Genomic DNA, 19,334 nt, shown 5'->3' with positions numbered 1-19,334 from the left:
TTTAAAACTTTTTATATACCGGCATTAGTAAGCATACATCATGCCGGTTCACATTGTAACTGAAAGGCTGAAATTACAATCAACGGGGAGGGGAAACAGGGAGAAATATATGTAGAGCATAAGGCAATGAAGTTAGAGCAATAAAACCGTAACAGGCTATTTACAGGTCTATATATAAAGGCTTAAACGAGTTACTTGCAGGAATCTATATACAAGGTTCGAATGGGGGATGGGTTACTTATATGAGTCTATATACAAGAGGTTCGCTTGAGGTATGGGCTGGGGGGGGGAGGGGGAAGGGGATTAGTCTGGGTAGACTTGTTGGAAGAGCCAGATCTCGGCAACAGTGGGGTTCTAGGCCTCAGCCAGCACCCCAGGCTAGCCCACTATGGGGTTTTGACTGGATGTGAGACAGTATAAGCCAGTCACCACTTCGGGTACCAGAGGACCACTGGTTGGAGGCAGTCTGTATCTTTGTGGACCAGTGGCTGGCTGAGACGTTGGATCAGTGGGTCTTGTCCATCCATCATGGCTACAGGTTGAATCTCAAGGCTGTTCCTCCGGATTCTCCCCCATGCCCACAGTGGAGTCCCATCTCGCACCCAGAAGTGCTCTGAGGGGAGCTCTCAGCCCTTCTAGCTGCCAAAGCAATAGAACCTGTCCCTCAGAAGCAGCAGGGACAGGGGTTTTACTTCTGCTACTTTCTAATTGCAAAGTAAACTGGAGGCCTCCAATCCCATTCTTGAGTTGCAAGCCTTGAACAGATTTCTCAAGAAGTAAAGGTTCAAGATGGTATCCTTGGGCACCTTGATTCCCCTCTTACAGAGAGGAAACTAGCTTTGCTCTGTCAACCTAAAAGCCATGTATACCCACATCGAGATCATCCCCAGTCACAGGAGGTATCTTCACTTTGTGGTAGGCCATCAACATTTTCAGTACCCATACTCCAGGTCTTCACGAAGTGTTAGGCCTTGGTGGGTGCCTAACTGCACCAGCTGGAAATCCAGGTCTTTCCATACTTGGATGACTGGCTGATCAAGAGTAGAACGTAAACAGGGGCAGCACGTTCTCTATGCTGGGGTTTCTAATCAACTACCCGAAATCCAATCTCTGTCCGTCGTCATGGCTGGATGTCATAGAAGCCGTGCTGGACGAAACACAGGTGAAAGCCTTTTTGCCCCACGTCAGGGCGCACGCGCTACTAACCCTGGCCGAATCTCCGGCAGGTCTCTGCACGGCGTATGCTGCAGCTCCTGGGGCACATGGCCACCACAGTCCATGTCATCCCTTTTGCCCGCCTGCATATATGTTGAGCCCAGTGGACCCTGTGCTCCCAATGGTGACAGGCCACCCAGGGCCTTCAGGTCCGCATCCAGGTTTTGCCCTCTTAGGGCTTCCCTGGCTTGGTGGAGGTGTCCCCATCCAATCTGAAGCAGGGGGTACCTTTTCAGGCTCCCCCTCACCAGGTTGTGCTTACCACAAATGCTTCCCACCTGGGCTGGGGTGCCCATATAGAGGGCCTCCGTACCCAAGGTCTGTGGACTGCTCAAGAAGCTGTGTCAGATAAACTTCTTGGAACTGAGGGCGATCCGGTACGCGCTGAAGGCCTTCAGAGATCGACTGTCCAGCAAGGTGATCCTCATTTGGACAGACAACCAGGTGGCAAAGTGGTACATAAAGAAGTAGAGGGGCACCAGATCCTTCCTCCTTTGTCAAGAAGCAGTTCAGTTCTGGAGTTAGGCCCTGTCTAGGGGGTGTCACTCCAGGCGGAGTACTTGGCCAGTGTGGAAAACACCCTGGCAGGTAGACTGTCGCACCTTCCAACCCCACGAGGGATCCCTGAAGCAGGAGGTGGCAGACCAGATCTGCTATCTCTGGGGAACCCCAGAAAGTTCCTATGTACTGTTCCCTGTCCAGGTCAGACAGACAGCCATGGACGCCTTTGCTCTTCATTGGGGAGAGGGTCTCCTGTATGTGTACTCTCCACTTAACGTTGGTGATGAAGATTCTCTTGAAACTTCACCAGGACTGGGGAACCATGATCCTCATAGCCCTCCATTGGCCGAGGCAAGTCTGGTTCCCGCTTCTGCAAGATCTCTACTGGTGAGACCCAATCCATCTGGGGACTGCCCCAGACCTCCTCAAACAGGATCAGGGCAGATTGCACCACCCGAACCTCTGGGCCCTGTCCCTCATGTCCTGGATGTTGAAAGGTTGATCCTGTAGCAGTTTGACCTCTCAGAGGATGTGTCTTGGGTCCTGGTAGCCTTAAGAAGGCCTTCCACCAGGAAGTCTTATGCTTTGGAATGGAGGTGGTTTATAATCTGGTGTGAGTAGAAGGGCCTCGACCCCCCCCCCCCCCCCCCCCCCCCCCCACTTCTCCTGTCTGATCCAGGAACTCCTTAATTATCTGCTGCACCTTTTTGGAGAACAGGCTTAAAACCAACTCCATTTGGGTGCACCAGAGTGACATAGGCATGTACCACCAGGTGGTCGATGGGTCGCCCATCTCAGTGCAGCCCCTTGTAGGGGTTTCATGTGTGGTTTGCTTCAAAGGCAACCTCCCCTAAGGGACCCTGCAGTGTCCTGGGACCTAAATGTGGTGTTGGCCCAGTTGATGAAGCCGCTGTTTGAGCCCCTGTGCTCCTCTGCTCTCAAGCATTTGACTTGGAAGGTCATATTCCAATCATGTCAAATCCATTACAAAATCCTCTTTCTATAAACTCTGACTGTTAAAACATATCAAACCCCTGATTGATTAATCCCTATTCTGTACAGTACTTCAGTTCTGATTTTAACAGGCCTGGACTACTTTAACTCTAGGATTACTACAAAATGCTTTTCGGCAACTTGTCTAAAATGCGGCAGCAAGACTTCTTTCCAACCACAAGCCACATGAACACATCACCAGTCCTATTTCACCTTCACTGGCTTCCTATGAAATGGCAAATTCAATACAAAACTCTAACAATAGTACACAACCTTGTTCATAATAATCACAAATCATGGTTATCAGCAACTCTACATTTATACACCCCTTGCAGAAATCTAAGATCAAAAAATCAATTACTGTTACAAATTCAGTTACCAAAATCCACTAATTTAAATGTAACACATGAACACGCCTTTTCAATTGCAGGTCCAATTCTTTGGAAAACTTTACCTCCTAGCCTTAGACTAATTTCCAATTCCAAAGAGTTTAAGAAGGCATTAAAACATCTCTTCACTAGTCTTTCCAGAATTTTGCGACCCATTTATCCCCGGAAAATTAGTTTTTAATTTAATCTTATGATCCTTTCTCAGATATACTTACCTTACTTGATATTTTGATGATAACATGATATCCTTTTATTTCCTATACCTTTTATAAGATTTGTTTTTTAACTTTTGTTTACAACTTTAGTTTTTATTTATTTTAATGTATTTAACCTTGTTTGATTGACAATATTGTGTATGTTAATTGTGACTTGTCCCGAACATTGGAGGGTGCAGGATATAAGTACTCTAAAATAAATAAATAGCGATCACGTCGGTACACAGGGTCAGTGAGCTGCATGCCCTGGTGACTTATATGCCATACACACGGTTCTGCCATGACCAGGTGGGCCTGCACATGCACCCTAAGTTCCTGCTGAAGGTGGTTACTGAATTTCACCTTAACCAGTCCATTTTTCCCTAGGCCTCATTTCAACCCAGGGAAAGGGCGCTGCACTCACTGGATTGTAAGAGGGCCTTAGCCTTCTACCTGGACCAGACAGCAGATCATAGGCAATCCACCCAGCTATTTGTCTCTTATGACTCCAACCGGCTGGGTTGGGCTGTTGCTAAATAGCCTCTCTCCACTTGGCTAGCCGAATGCATCGTCATCTGCTATGACCAGGCGGGATTGCAACTGGGGGGGGCCACGTCACGGCTCATTCTGTTAGGGTGATGGCCGCTACTGTGGTCCACCTGCATGCCGTTCCTCTGGGGGAGATATGCAAGGATGCAATGAGGAGTTCTTTCCACGCCTTTGCTGTTCATTATTGTCTGGACAAGGACAGCCATTGTGATAGCAGATTTACCCAGTCTGACCTCAGAAATCTTTTTCAGCTGTGAATCCAACTCTTCCTACCTATGGCCCTATTTTCGGTTCACGCTGTTTCCGATGTTAATTGTGCCCGTTGGCACCTAGTTTGGTGTCTGTTGCTCCCATTGGTCTCAGGTCCAGCCTTTAGCTAGGGATTCACCCACAATTGAGGACTATCATCCTGCTTGTCCTAGGAGAAAGCAAAGTTGCTTACCTGTAACAGGTGTTCTCCTAGGACAGCAGAATGTTAGTCCTCAGGAAACCCACCTGCCACCCCGCACAGTTGTATTATCCTAGTTTTTCTTTTTTCATGATCTACTTAAGAGACTGAAGAGAGACAGACCGCACGTGGATAGTGGCATGCTGAGCATGCTCTGTGTACCAGTCAAAGTTTCTGGAAACTTTGACATAAGTTTTCCATTCCGGGCTCCATCGGATGATGTCACCCACATGTGAGGACTAACATCCTGCTGTCCTATGAGAACATCTGTTACAGGTAAGCAACTTCACTTTCTGTGCTTGGATTAGTCATTCATTACAGGGGGCAGAGCACTACTAAGTATAAAGGCCTGCCTCTTGTTTTTGACACATGCTGTGTTTGGTAGATGCATGTATACGTACAGTATGTTAAATTTAAACTGATCAGCAATGCTGATTACTGACCATGTTTCCTCTTCTACACATATACTATCAAAATATTTCCATGTAGTGAGCCAAGGCTATGGAAATGAAAAATTGTTGGGAAAGCCAAAATCACTCTGAGGGCATGACATAAAGATGAAATTGCCATATGCTTATTGATACATAGTTAAGGGGAGAGTATTTAAATTGTGTTGTGAAAGGATAGCAGATGTAGTACCATTTTATAAATGTGAGGAGGCGTCAAGGAGAAGTGTGAGCAAAATTATAGGAACACTTTAAATCAAGTGGCTTATAGTACCCTAGACAATATGGTTTCATGGGGGCACACTTGCCAAACCAACTTGATTAATTTCTTTAACGAAGTGGTCAAAACATTGGATCATTATGTTTGTGACTGTGGGTCTTTGCAGTTCCATTGAGAGCATTGTACAGAGTAATAATACAGCTATGTCATGCTTAAAGGGAATGCTGGCAAAGCCAACCACTGTGGAGCAGCAATAGGGCTTTGATATATTCTTGAGTATAATTGGGAGGAGCTGACAGCTTGCTTAACAAGGGCAACAGGACGATCTGACCGCACTCCTCAAGATGGGAACAGCATCCTTTAGACACTGAACCTTGTATGGCTGACAACTATGAGTTTTCTTGCATAGAGTGCAGTGGTAAAGGCAAGGAAAGGTGATGATCAGAATTTAAAGGTCCTTTAAGGGATCTGCTGGGCAGAATGGATTGGCCAAATAGTCCTGAATTGTTGGCATCTAATATGTTTCTATGCAAAAATTAAATGTATCTGTGCTACCTTGTTTATGCTGCAACTTTTTAATTTTTATCATAAAAACTTTTCAACTAGGTTGTTTGCAGTTTGGATACTTTCATGCTGGCCCGATAAAAAATATTGCACAAAGATAATATGAATGTGCTTTGGTTCCCTTCAGATAATATCACAACTTGAAAAGAATCAGGTCTTCTGTAGGAATAATCCAACTACTAGAAATCTATACCGATTGGTTTTTTTTAACAAATGGAGTTTAATTTAAATACTTGTAATTATCAGCTAATTACAAAGTCACATTTTCCCAAATGTCAACAGAACATTAGAATCCATATTAATGCTATAAGTCCCTAGAAGTTGAAAATGTAATGCTGTGGCAAAAATAGAAATATTAAAGAAATCTGGACTTTCAATAGTGTCTATTATACATGACTATACAACCTCTTTTTTGATGCTGGCTTCCATAAATTGGTATCTAACAGTTTGCATTAGGCAGATATGGAGGATTTCTCTTTTGTTTGTTTGACTGGGATGGGGGGAGAGTGCCAGTTTTGGCAAGGAGGTTGAGATACAGTTTTAAAATTTTCTTTTGTGATTTATGGTGGAAGGAAAACCAAAAAGTCATTAGAAAGTGTCCCAGACACTCAGCCAATTGCAGAGTTGAGACTCTGTAGACCTTCTCTAAAGCTGCATTGAAAGGAGCCAAATTCCGAGAGTAGTAATACTCGAAAGCCTGGTCTCTGCCCTGGAGCTCCAAATCACTTTCTTGCTTGGATGATGGTCCAGCTCCTGCTGCACAGTTGGGACTGTGGCAGGGGAGAGGGGATCCAGGGATGGTGCAGAGACTCTGATGTAGGTCCTGATACCTAGCCATGGTCATTGCCCTTTGACTTCATCCTCTGCACAGAGAGCCAGAGGAACCATTCGAAATCCCACCAAATCTTTGCCTTCATCTTCTCTCCAAAATGTTCCATAGGAAGAGAATTTTTTGTTGCTTTTCCTGCTGATGTAGCTGTCAATCAGACCCTTTAAACCTGGGCTCTCTGCTACGGCGGTCCCTCCACACCATCACCCACAGCCGGGGCAGGAGCCCCAACTCACCATCGGCAGGGCAGGAGCACCCCCCCCCCCCCCGCGCCATCTCAGGACCCGCTCAACGTTGGGACAGGAGCCCCACAATAGATCTTTGGGGCAGGAGTCCCCTCACTGGAGTGTTCCCCGCCGGGCAGGAGCCCCCCTCCACCAGAAAAGGTGAGCAGCCGGCCTGGACCCGACGCCGACTCCCCCACGTCAACGCCGGCATGCTCCGCCGACAGCACGTGTGCCCCTTTGTGCAACTTCTTTCAACTTATTTGCTACAACCCTTAGGAACGATCACAAAGGCAAATTACACAGAAACAAGAAATGGCAAGCACCCAACTCGAGTCACACTTACTAAAAAAAAAAAAAAAAAAAAAAGCAACAACGAACTACAAAAGGAAACAAGAAAGGAAAAAAACACCGAAAAACAACAAAGTAATACAAAAAAAGAGAAACAAAGAAAGCTTCCAATTACCAACAAGAAACATCACCCGAATCAACACCCAGTCCTGCAGCAACTACATAGCATTATCATTCCTCCTATTCAATGCACAATCCATAGTCAAATAAATACCAGTCATATCTGATGTACTCGACTATCACAAACCAGATTTCATAGCCATAATGGAAACATGGATAAAAAAATACCGACACTGTATTAATCAACCAAATAAAGAACCCAAACTACAGAATGTTCTCTATCCCCCAACCAAAAAAGAAAGGAGGAGGTGTAATGCTAATCACAAAAAAAAAACCCTACAAATGAAACTACTCCAAACCAATGTCAACCTACCATTAGAAATTGCACTTTTCAACTCACCACAACTACAGATGTGCCTAGTATACTGCCCCCCCCCCCCTTCCCACACACACACACACACACACTGGATCGGAGCTACCTCACCAATAATAGAATTCTTCTTATCCAAGCTCACAATCAACAAACCCATCATCTTAGGAGACTTTAACATACACGTCGACACAATTCCACAGTCCAACACATGCAAAATGTTAATAGATGCATTATCAACACTTGGTCTTAATCAAATCATCAAAGTCCCAATGCACAAAGCAGGGCACACTCTAGACTTCATCTTCATCAATACTGACACATGGTCTAACTACCACACACATACCACAAACATACCATGGTCAGACCATTCGCTAATATACACCAGCCTATCCTCCAACTGTTTACAGACACCAGAAAAAAAATCCACCTAAATCATTCTCCTACAGAATGCCCTTTAACATAGAGACACTCCAAGAAAATCTACAAACAGAACTAACAAACCTAGACCTATCTAATGCAGAAAACGCCACCTCATCATGGCTCAACATTACTAAAGCAATAGCTGATAAGATAAACCCCACGATAAAGAAAACAATAAGAAACCCTAAGCACTAAAACCAGTGGTACAACGAAAACATCAGATCAGCCAAACGCGAACTCAGAAAAAAAGAAAAACCCTGGAGGAATAACAAAACAGTGATACAACTGAATGCATACCGAGCACAATATACTACAAAAATTAATACATAATGTAAAAAAAGAATTCTACACAAACAATAAATGAATTTCAACATAACCCAATAATGTTCAATATCGTGCATGACCTAACCAAATCCGCCAATGAACAGAAAACACCAAATTTCAAACTGTCAAGCAATGACCTTGCAGACTACTTTAATGAAAAAAATAAAAAACCTCAAACAACCTCAACAACACACAAGACACAAAAATACTAATCAACCAAACATCAAGTTGGCCCAACTTTGACCCAGCATCATCACTAGAAGTCCAAAAAATCATCAAAAAAATGAATCCAGCCAAGCACCCCATCGACAGCATACCAATACAAACAATCAAAGCAATTGAACCATCAATAACCAAAACATTAACAGAAATTGTAAACCTATCACTCACTGAAGGAATCTACCCCGACTGCCTAAAATCAGCAATTATCAAACCCATCCTTAAAGTCCGACCTCGATCCAGAAAACCCGCTAAACTACCGGCCAATATCAAATTTACCATTCATTGCCAAAATCATTGAAAAAATCGTCCAATCACAACTCAGTGACCACCTAGAAAGGAACAACATTCTTCATCCCACGCAATTCGGATTCAGGAAAGAACTAAACACTGAATCCTTACTACTATCACTAAATGACACCATCCTCAAAGGTTTCGACAATGGCCACAGCTACATTCTAATCCTACTAGACCTGTCAGCCTTCAACACAGTAAAGTAGTAAATCATTCAATACTGATTGACCGCCTTGCCGAAATCGGACTAAAGGAAAAAACACTGCAATGGTTCGCATCTTATCTGTCTCAAAGGACATACCAGGTCTCAATCAGCAACACACTATCAAAGAAAATAAACTTGGACACAGGAGTTCCACAAGGTTCCACACTATCAGCAACGCTATTCAATATTTATCTTCTCCCAATCTGCCAATTCCTAGCAAACCTTAAACTGAACCACTTCATATATGCTGATGACATCCAAATACTTATCCCAATACACAACTCAATAGAAGACACCTACAAGAAAACAGCCAGCTACCTCACAAAAATAAAACAATTGCTAAATAACATGACTCATCCTAAACTTTGATAAGAACGAAATAATCATGATGGACAGAAAAAACAATCCTACGCTCATGCCACCACTCAAAATACTGAATCATAACACAACAATATCGCCTGTCACCCACGCATGCAACCTTGGAGTCATAATTGACAAAGAACTATCCTACAAGAACCACATATCCGCAAACATCAAAGATGGATATCACAGACTCCTAACACTACGACATTTAAAACAATTCCTGTCACACAATGATTTCAGATCAGTACTCCAACTACTCATTTTCTCCAAACTGGATTACTGCAACTCTCTACTATTCAACGTACCTCTTACCACCATCAGACCGCTACAAATCCTACAAAACACAGCCGCCAGAATTCTCACCGGAACAAGAAAATGTGATCCTATTACTCCAACCCTCATCTATTACACTGGCTGCCAATAAAATACAGGATTGACTACAAAATACTATCCATAATTCACAAAATAATATATGAAAAACAAACTGGCTCAGTGCATTCATAAAACCTCACTCACCAAATAGGAATCTACAATCTGCAAAGGCCTAATAAAAATTCCACCAATGGGTCACAAACCTACCGCAACTCAGAAGAGAGCTATTTCCCTGGGAAGCCTCAAGCTTTGGAACTCCCTTCCAACGGAACTAAGAACACAACAGAATCTAAAAACATTCAAAAAAGAGCTAAAAACATGGATGTTTACAAAAGCTTACCAAATCCCCCAATAACACTAGACTAATGACTTTACAAGAAGAGACCAGCCTAATACCTGAAAGACTCGTTGAAAGAGTATATACTCTTATGTTAACAAAGCCATGTTAACAAATGTATGTCTGTAGTAATGTAGAAATATACGACTACAGAAATCAATCCTTTGTAAACCGAATGACTGTATATAAAACTCGATAAATAAATGAGCTATATGTGTTTAAAATTTGCGTTCAGTCTGTGCCGAGTGCATATTTTCCAGTCTGCACATGTTTAAAAATTTTTTTTTTTTATGACTCCTGATGCATTAGCATACCATTAGCTTACTGTATTTAGGATTTTAAACCTTTTTCACATTCATTATTTGGTAGGACAATAGTGGTTTGATATTCAGTTCTACTTTTATTCAGAAATGTGTACTGTAGGCAGAAACAGAATACATATGCCAAATGCAAAGTGAAATATTTTTCTTTGCTGTTGATTTGCCTCTAGTATATTAGAGATTGAAGTGAGTTTTTTCTTTTTTTATATTGTTTCAGCCAACTCAACCCACTACTCCCACACTTTCTCCAAGACCAAACTCTATTCTACCCAGTTCTTCTGGGGACCTCAGAACGAAGGCAGAAACTTCCATGGAAGAGCTCAGGGCTCAAATGAATGAGATTCTGACTATTGTAGAGAAATTAAAAACTGAACATGGGTAAGTTCTCCTTTGTTTGTGAAGTCTTAAACAGTGTTAAATGTCCTTTAGTACAAAAAAGATCTTAGTAGTGAGGTACTAAAGAAGAAGCCAGAAATGTAATGGGTTATGCCATATTGCGAAAACTGATGACAAAAAAGCAGATATCCTTCCAATATAATCAACAAAGAAAAAAAAAAGGGATAATAGAAAAATTATTTTACCTGCCTTCAAAAGATCACGGCATCAGACGTAATTAGTGTAACCCTGTGTACATCCACTGCCTTTCGCCCCACAATGAGCCACAAGCTGTATCGGCCTTAGACATCTGAAATTTCATTCATTTGCTAGTTCAAATACCATATTTGTCTCTTCAGCAAAATTACACACCTTTCCAACAAATAACAAACTAAAGTGTTTCTCCCACCACTATCATGTTGAATGACCTAATCAAATTTCCATTAACAATTTTTATTGAGGGTCAGTACAAGGCAAATATAACAAAACACACCAAAACTAAATAGACATATGATTCTCAGTTTAGCCCTCTCCATATCCTTTCCTTGAACCCCGCATTAGGAACCACTATCATTTATTGCTCACGAAAGCATATGAAATGCAAATCATTATTACAAGTCATCAATCCATTGGGATGTCCCATTAACATAGTGATTGCGATTTATAGTCTAAAGCAGTGGTTCTCAACCTTTTTCCCATCATGACACACCTGACAGGCCACGCTCACATGTATGACACACTGCTCATTACAATTTACGGCGGAAATAAAAAGTAAAGGTCCGGTAATTATTTTTGTTTAAAATGACACGAGGAAAAGATACATATTCTGTCTGAACAGAAATTGCATAAATAGTAAACATCCCACACCAAAACAGCACCAATTTCCAGCACTTAAACAGTAGCCACCTTACCTAAGAAAAGGCAACACTGAAATATTACACCAGGCCTTAAGACACCAATACATCTCCTATTAGGAAAACGGACCAAGTCAGGCTGCTATACAGCCCTACACAGAAACTACACGCCAGCAGAAAACCTCACCTGAATCACATGTGCTGACCCTCACCTAACAAAGAAGAGACCAAAACGCATAACTAGAAGCATGCAGAAAAAAACTGAATTGGAAACTGCAACAAGCTAGAGTCTCTGTATGCAGTGTGATAAAGGAAAAAAGAAACATCACCCATCCTTATAAAACAAATCAAGAAATATAAAATCAGTAGCAGTAAAACCATACTAACAAAAAGATTATTTTGAAACAGCTGATGAGTGGAATATCCAATAATTAAAAACTCATATAAAAAAATTCTAGATACCAATAAAATATTTCAAAATAGCAGACACAAGACCCAGTAATGAAAAATAAGGATACAAAACTTTTTTTGCTCTGCATACCTGGAAACGTTTGATATCCAGGTGTCCTGAGATTGTTTTGAATTAGCAGGAGGAAGGGTGGTTTGCTTGGAATTTTCTCCTCTGTCACATACCAGCGCGCTCTCTCACACTGGCTCTCAATTACACACCTATACACACGTGCTCTGTCACTCACATATACATGTGCTTTTTCGCTCACTTATATAGGCTCTTAATTACACATTTACACACATGCTGTCTATCTTTTCACGCTTACACACACAGGCTTTCAATCACACATGTACATGCTGTCTTTTTCTCTCACACACAGACTCTCATTCACATGCTTACAAACATGCTCTCTCTCATTTACACACAGGCTCTCAATCACATACTCACATGCTCCCTCACCTAAACCATCTCTCACCTAAACCATCTCTCAATCACACACAGACACACATGCTCTCTCTTACTTATACACACAGGCGCTTAATCATGCATACACATGATCTCTCTCACACACAAAGGATCTCATACACACATACTCTTTCACACAAACAGGTTTTCAATCACAAACTTACACACAGAGGTTCCCAATCGTAAACTTACATTCATGCTCTCTCTCTCACAGGCAGGCTTTCAATCTCAGACATACTCTCTTTCACATATACAGGCTCTCAATCACACACATACATGCTATCTCACTCACACACACAGGATCTCAAACACACATGCTTGCTCATTCACACTCTTCCCCCCCCCCCCCCCCCCCCCCCGGAACTAGCAGCAGCCTCCTCCCAACCCTAACCTCCTTCATTTTCAGCCCTCGTGAAGGAGGAGTCCCATTGGCCGCGGGGGTTGACGCTCTTCTTCATTTTCCTCCGAGCCACGCTGCACATTCTTCAGACCGCGACTCTCTTCTGTTCTTCAGGCCGATGCTGCCTGCATCCGATGCTCACCACTTCCTCTTCCGGGCCGCGGGGGGAGGGGCAAAGAAGAGACCATGCCGATACCGCTGACTCCAGCTGTCCTGCTGCGTTCCGCCCGGGCTGACAGCATTTTAAGCCCGGGCGGAGAAGGACTGGGGGGCGCAGCTGGGTCAGCGGGGGACCGGGAAGTGTGGCGACACACCTGCGTGTTCTTGGCGACACACTGTGTCGTGACACACCAGTTGAGAACCACTGATCTAAAGCTATATAGACCTAGTGTATGGGCGACTTACAGCCTCTATGCAGGAGCTCAACAAGAGAATAACTTCTTATTGGAGGGTTTGTCTTTAATAACAAGACCCTGGCCATCTTTTCCAGTAGTCAAGTGTATATGTTTAAGGTTCCGACTCCCATTCCAACAGTGGTTTCCACATTTTCTGAAATGCTGAAATTTGTTTACATTTAAAGGCCTGGATCTCAGCCATTCAATAATAGTCTTAGCATGCATAGTACTGCCTGTAAAGATGGCACTTCCAGCCACTTCCATAATAATGCTAGTTTGCAGCGAGCACTATGAAAACTTTCTGGCAAAACTGCTGTTGGAACTTATCTAGGTTCGGTACTGGAACATTAAGGAATATTAACCCAGCAGTTTTTAAACCCTGTAGCTTCAGGGTGGACTCTAGCCAATGTATTACTTGAGTCTAGAAAGAGAACCTGCCAGCACTCCCACCATATATGAAAAAAGGTACCTACCTCCTCACTGACGGCCGGTAAATGCGATGAAGTCTTGAGGCGGGAATGAGGTACCATCGCAAAAGAAGTTTATAACAGTTTTCTTGTAGTTGGGCAGAAACCGAGCATTTGCTTGTAGATATAAACATCTGATCCCATGTTTCAGGAGATAAAGTATTCCCCAAATCAGCTTCCCATGCTCTAATATAAGAACATAAGAAATTGCCATGCTGGGTTATCAAGCCCAGCATCCTGTTTCTAACAGAGGCCAAGAACCTGGCAATTACCCAAATACTAAGAAGAACCCATGCTACCGATGCAATTAATAGCAGTGGCTATTCCCTAAGTATAATTGATTAATAGCCATTAATGGACTTCTCCTCCAAGAACTTATCCAAACCTTTTTTGAACCCAGCTACACTAACTGCACTAACTACCTTCTCTGGCAACAAATTCCAGAGCTTTATTGTGCGTTGAGTGAAAAAGAATTTTCTCCGATTAGTCTTAAATGTGTTACTTGCTAACTTCATGGAATGCCCCCTAGTCCTTCTATTATTCGAAAGTGTAAATAACCGAGTCACATCTACTTGTTCAAGACCTCTCATGATCTTAAAGACCTCCATCATATCCCCCCTCAGCCGTCTCTTCTCCAAGCTGAACAGCCCTAACCTCTTCAGCCTTTCCTCATAGGGGGAGCTGTTCCATCCCCTTTATCATTTTGGTTGCCCTTCTCTGTACCATCTCTATCACAACTATATCTTTTTTTTTTTTTTTTTAATTTATACTTTATTCAATTTTCATTTAAATCTTAAACAAAATTAAAGAAGTAAGACAGATGTACATCACTTTACAAAATATCCAAATGTTACAACATTAATTTCCATCTTCATTACTGAAACTATAACATGGGGGAGACTATTTCAAAATTATTAAACATAATTGACTTCACAGTCTAATTAAAGGAGAGAGAGACTAATTGGCTTTATGGATCTTCGCTACTTCTCCGTACTACATCTTTATCCAATATAAATGTCTCTAAATGTAAGGGGTCAGAAAAGCTGTATTTCTTTCCCTGATAGGTTACTAAACATATGCTAGGATATTTTAAAAAGAAACTTGCTCCTATGGCAAGTAATTTCACCTTTAGGGATAGAAAATGTTTCCTCTTTGCCTGCGTAACCCGCGAGACATCGGGGAACATTAAGATTTTCTGACCACAGAAATTAAGATCTTTGTGTTTTAGGAAATCCTTAAACACCTTGTCCTTGTCTGCCTCTACCTGCATAGAGACAAATAAGGTGGCCCTCTTATGGATTATGTCAATTGATTCATCCAGAAAGGTCGAAACTCCAATACTTGAAGTTTCTACATTTTCTTCTACTTTTTCCCCGATTTTACTTGAAAAGTAAAAAATTTTGGACACCACTGGGATTTCTTTATCTTCATAGAGTAAAACCTCCTTCAAATATTTCTTAAACATTTCCCAGGGTGACAAAAGCCTTGTTAATGGGAAATTAATTAGTCGTAAGTTTTTATATCTAATTATGTTCTCCATATTTTCTATCTCTCTATGGATAGCTATACTATCCTTAATATGGGCAGATTCAGTGTTTTCTAGTAAGCTAATCTTATTTGTTATTTTCCCCACATCTTCCTTTAAGCTGGTCACCTCCTTTGTATGTTCCTCTATTTTTACTTTATTTGTATTCACTATGGCAGTCAAGGACTCTTTCATTTGAGATACATTATTGTTAAGAACAGACATCAAATTCCAAATATCCTTCAGGGAGATGTTATCAGGAGGATCACCAGGCCATTGTTGTGGCCTATCGGATTCCTCCATACCTTGCCCTGAACTCGAATCTAATGAAACATTAGCTATCTTAATTCCTCCTGAAACAGCACCTACTTCCTCTTTTGGAGAGGTTTCTGATACTAGAGTCAAAAAGTCCCTTGATAATAATGTCTGTGGTTGTGGAGGGTGTGCTGGTCCTTCACCAGGACTAAAGGAGGCCGAGAAGTGGTCTCCTATATTGTCCTCATTTGGTGACTCAATCCGTCTAAAAACGTGATTGTCCATTGGTCCCCTCGATGGTATAGGGGAAATTGGGAAGCTCTTTACTTTTCTTTTCCTCCCCATATGGCCTGGGGATGAATAGATAGTACAGCTTCACAAATTTCTTACCTCAAATGACATGTGGTCCTGCCTTCCCGTCCTTCTCCGGACTAAGCCGGACAAAGCCGCGCGCCCCTTACGGAGCGCGCGGCTTAGGTAGTGCGCCGGCGGCGGTGGTGCGCCGCTTGCCGTTTGATTTTATGCAGCAGGCGCCGGGTGATGATGTCACAGTCCCGCCTCTCTCTCTCTCGGGTTCGTCGGCATTCCTCCGAGGCTCCAGGCAAGGCACAGGTCAGGTACCACAGGTGTCACGGGCAGTCTGGGGACGTCTCTCTCACCTCCCAACGCTCCCCAAATTATCCCACGCCTGCCGCTCGATTTTATGCAGCAGGCGCCGGGTGATGATGTCACAGTCCCGCCTCTCTCTCTCTCGGGTTCGTCGGCGTTCCTCCGAGGCTCCAGGCAAGGCACAGGGTACCACAGGTGTCACGGGCAGTCTGGGGACTTCTCTCTCACCTCCCAACGCTCCCCAAATTATCCCACGCCTGCCGCTCGATTTTATGCAGCAGGCTCCGGGTGATGATGTCACAGTCCCGCCTCTCTCTCTCTCGGGTTCGTCGGCGTTCCTCCGAGGCTCCAGGCAAGGCACAGGTACCACAGGTGTCACGGGCAGTCTGGGGACGTCTCTCTCACCTCCCAACGCTCCCCAAATTATCCCACGCCTGCCGCTCGATTTTATGCAGCAGGCGCCGGGTGATGATGTCACAGTCCCGTCTCTCTCTCTCTCGGGTTCGTCGGCGTTCCTCCGAGGCTCCAGGCAAGGCACAGGTACCACAGGTGTCACGGGCAGTCTGGGGACGTCTCTCTCACCTCCCAACGCTCCCCCACAACTATATCTTTTTTGAGATGCGGCGACCAGAATTGTACACAGTATTCAAGGTGCGGTCTCACCATGGAGCGATATAGAGGCATTATGAGATTTTCCTTTTTATTAACCATTCCCTTCCTAATAATTCCTAACATTGTTTGCTTTTTTGACTGCAGCAGCACACTGAGGTAGATAACCCTAGCTGACCCAAACAATTGTGAATAGATCCGGGAAATTAATCCCTATTTCTTATCTTCTGTGCATAGATGCTCGAACAAAGTTTTGCTTAGAGATAGGACTATAAAAACTTCCTTGGACAATAGAAAATGGCATAGCTGGGCATATGCTAAGAAGCCTGTATTAGAAAGCTCATAGGCATCAGATATTGCTGCAAAGGTCATAAGAGTTCCACTAGGTAGAACATGTTCCATGCAAAAAATGCCCTTTGCCTGCCAGACCCTAAATAAGTTATTTTGGAACCCAGCTGGAAATACTCTGTTGCGAAAAAGATGGGATGAATAAAAGTAATCCCTGTTCCTCCACCAGTCGACGCCTCCACATAGCCCATAACTTTAATGTCATGCGTAAAGTAAGTGGAATGATTTCATTCGTACACCAAGTGGATTGCAGTTGCCAAAACATGGCAGCGATAGGCATGCCCCCTACTAGATACTGGTCCAATCTTACCCACTGCTTTACACTAGAATGTCAAGCAGTGGGTAAGATTTGGTATCGCCCTACCTCAACCAAATTTCAAATATGATTACTTATCTTAAAGAATTCATGAAACACGTATAAAAGTGGAGTGAAAAAGATGTCCCTTTTCGCTGACTCTTCAAAACTCAAAACACCCGACATACTACAACAGAAAAGAAAAATGGGCAAATTAGATAAGTTTTGTTATCTCCTTCATCTTATTCTATGTTTGGCATAACCCCTATAACATTGCGGTTTTTGCTGAAGCCATTTGTATTGCTAGCAATCTGGTAGTGGTTGTCACAGTTCTTTTTCCAGCTAAATTGCTCACAATTCAGGGACATTTGTTCTGTCTTTTAATTTGACATGCCTGTGGTAATAGGTGGGATATCAAATGAGAATAAATTTCACTGTAGTTCTTCGCTGATAGTTTTTAGTAGTGGAATGATTTATCCCACTGCCGATAATGGAAATTCTGGGTTGATTTCTGGGACTTTCAAAGCAAATTTTCCCATGAGCTGAATGGTGAATGAAATATGCCAACACGTTTATTCACAGGCTACAAATGTTTTTTTCACTTCAAAAATATTTGAATGCTTTCATTTTATTTTAAATCATAGGAAAGAACTGGAAAAAATAAAGAGAGATTTAGACGAAGAGAAGATAATGCGAGCTAACTTAGAGGTAATTTAAGAAAACAAACTTTAAAAAAAAAGATGTAATAAAAATCATAGAGCTATATATTTGTGTCTTAATACCAAATCTTCTGCTTGTTTTATACTGGTATTGTTAGCACTTTAATAGTGCTATATATTTGTGTTTTTTAATACCAAATCTTCTGCTTGTTTTATACTGGTATTGTTAGCACTTTAATGGTACTATATATTTGTGCTTTTTAATACCAAATCTTCTGCTTGTTTTATACTGGTATTATTAGCACTTTAATAGTTATCAATGAGAATTTCTAACATATATTCCATTGCTATTAAAGAGGACTTACGATTTTTATTTTGCAAGGCTCTTAGCCAGGGGTAAACTCCAAGGCACCAGCAGTGCTGACTTTTTCTGATGCCTGTAGCTGTGGCTGTGCTGTTTCCATAGCTTTTGGGTGACTCAGAATATAGTAGCATTCTGTATTAGTCCACTTGGATATTTAGAAATAAAGGTCAATAAGTTTTAAGTGATACCTTTTTATTGGACTAAATACATGTAACTAGCTTTTGTGAGCTATACCCTCTTCAAGTCATCCATAGCACATTATGCATTGACTGGAGATAGGAGGAATAGCTCTTGAAAGCTAGTCACTGATGTATTAAGTTCCCTTGTTAAACTATTGCCTATAGTTTGGCTAGATATAGTATATATTTTGATCCAACTTGTTCAGTTACTGTAAATAGATGAAATATAAATTATAAGTTATAAATCAACCTGAAATTGCCTCTGCTTTTGACAAGTATGATAGCTTTTTTGCAGATAGCATTGCTATAATTTTAGGGGCAGAGAAACTGTGAGCAGCAGAATATTTGAACAAATGTAACTCAGCACAAAGTCAAAAACATTTGGTCCACATCAGTTGTGCATTAGCAGTGTTTGTTGTCATACCTCAATTCTGTAGCCATGTCAGGACTTCTGCTCCAGAGCCATTCAGAGCAAGCTCACTATAGAGATGCTTTAATTTCCCAGGAGAATATACTTCTGTTCTTCAGTCATGCTGTCATACTAAAGGATAACAGCACAAAACTAAGAGTTCAGTAAAACTGGGCAACATAGGACACAAGTGAGGGATTAACATAACTCATATTGTTTGAATTCCATATAGGTGAATTTTCAAGGGGGTTATGCATGTGAATGTAGCATGCTATCTTGGCAATTTTCAAAATTTATTTACCTGTTAAGTGCACTTGAAGATAAAATCTATTGGCAATTCAGTGTAGTAATTTTCAAAAGCCTACTTACATGGGTAAAGTGCCTTTACACATGTAAAACCCACGTTTAAGCATGTAAATAGTTTTGAAAATCAGGCCTTTATGTAAAGTTTAAAAAGAAAAAATT

General features: G+C 42.1%; 1 protein-coding gene across 1 annotated transcript in view; it reads left to right on the top strand.

Annotated features, from left to right (window-relative positions):
• CD2AP (CD2 associated protein) overlaps positions 1-19,334 on the top strand; it is a 387,343-nt gene that overhangs the window by 349,284 nt on the left and 18,725 nt on the right. The window contains 2 exon segments of the mRNA XM_029596051.1: positions 10,428-10,588; positions 17,903-17,966. Coding sequence (XP_029451911.1) covers positions 10,428-10,588; positions 17,903-17,966 — 225 coding nt within the window.

This window comes from Rhinatrema bivittatum, chromosome 3 (genome assembly GCF_901001135.1).
Source record: "Rhinatrema bivittatum chromosome 3, aRhiBiv1.1, whole genome shotgun sequence".
NCBI classification, from domain to species: Eukaryota; Metazoa; Chordata; class Amphibia; order Gymnophiona; family Rhinatrematidae; genus Rhinatrema; species Rhinatrema bivittatum.
The sequence above is the reverse complement of the archived record's forward strand: the minus strand, read 5'-3'. Positions and strand labels throughout refer to the sequence as shown.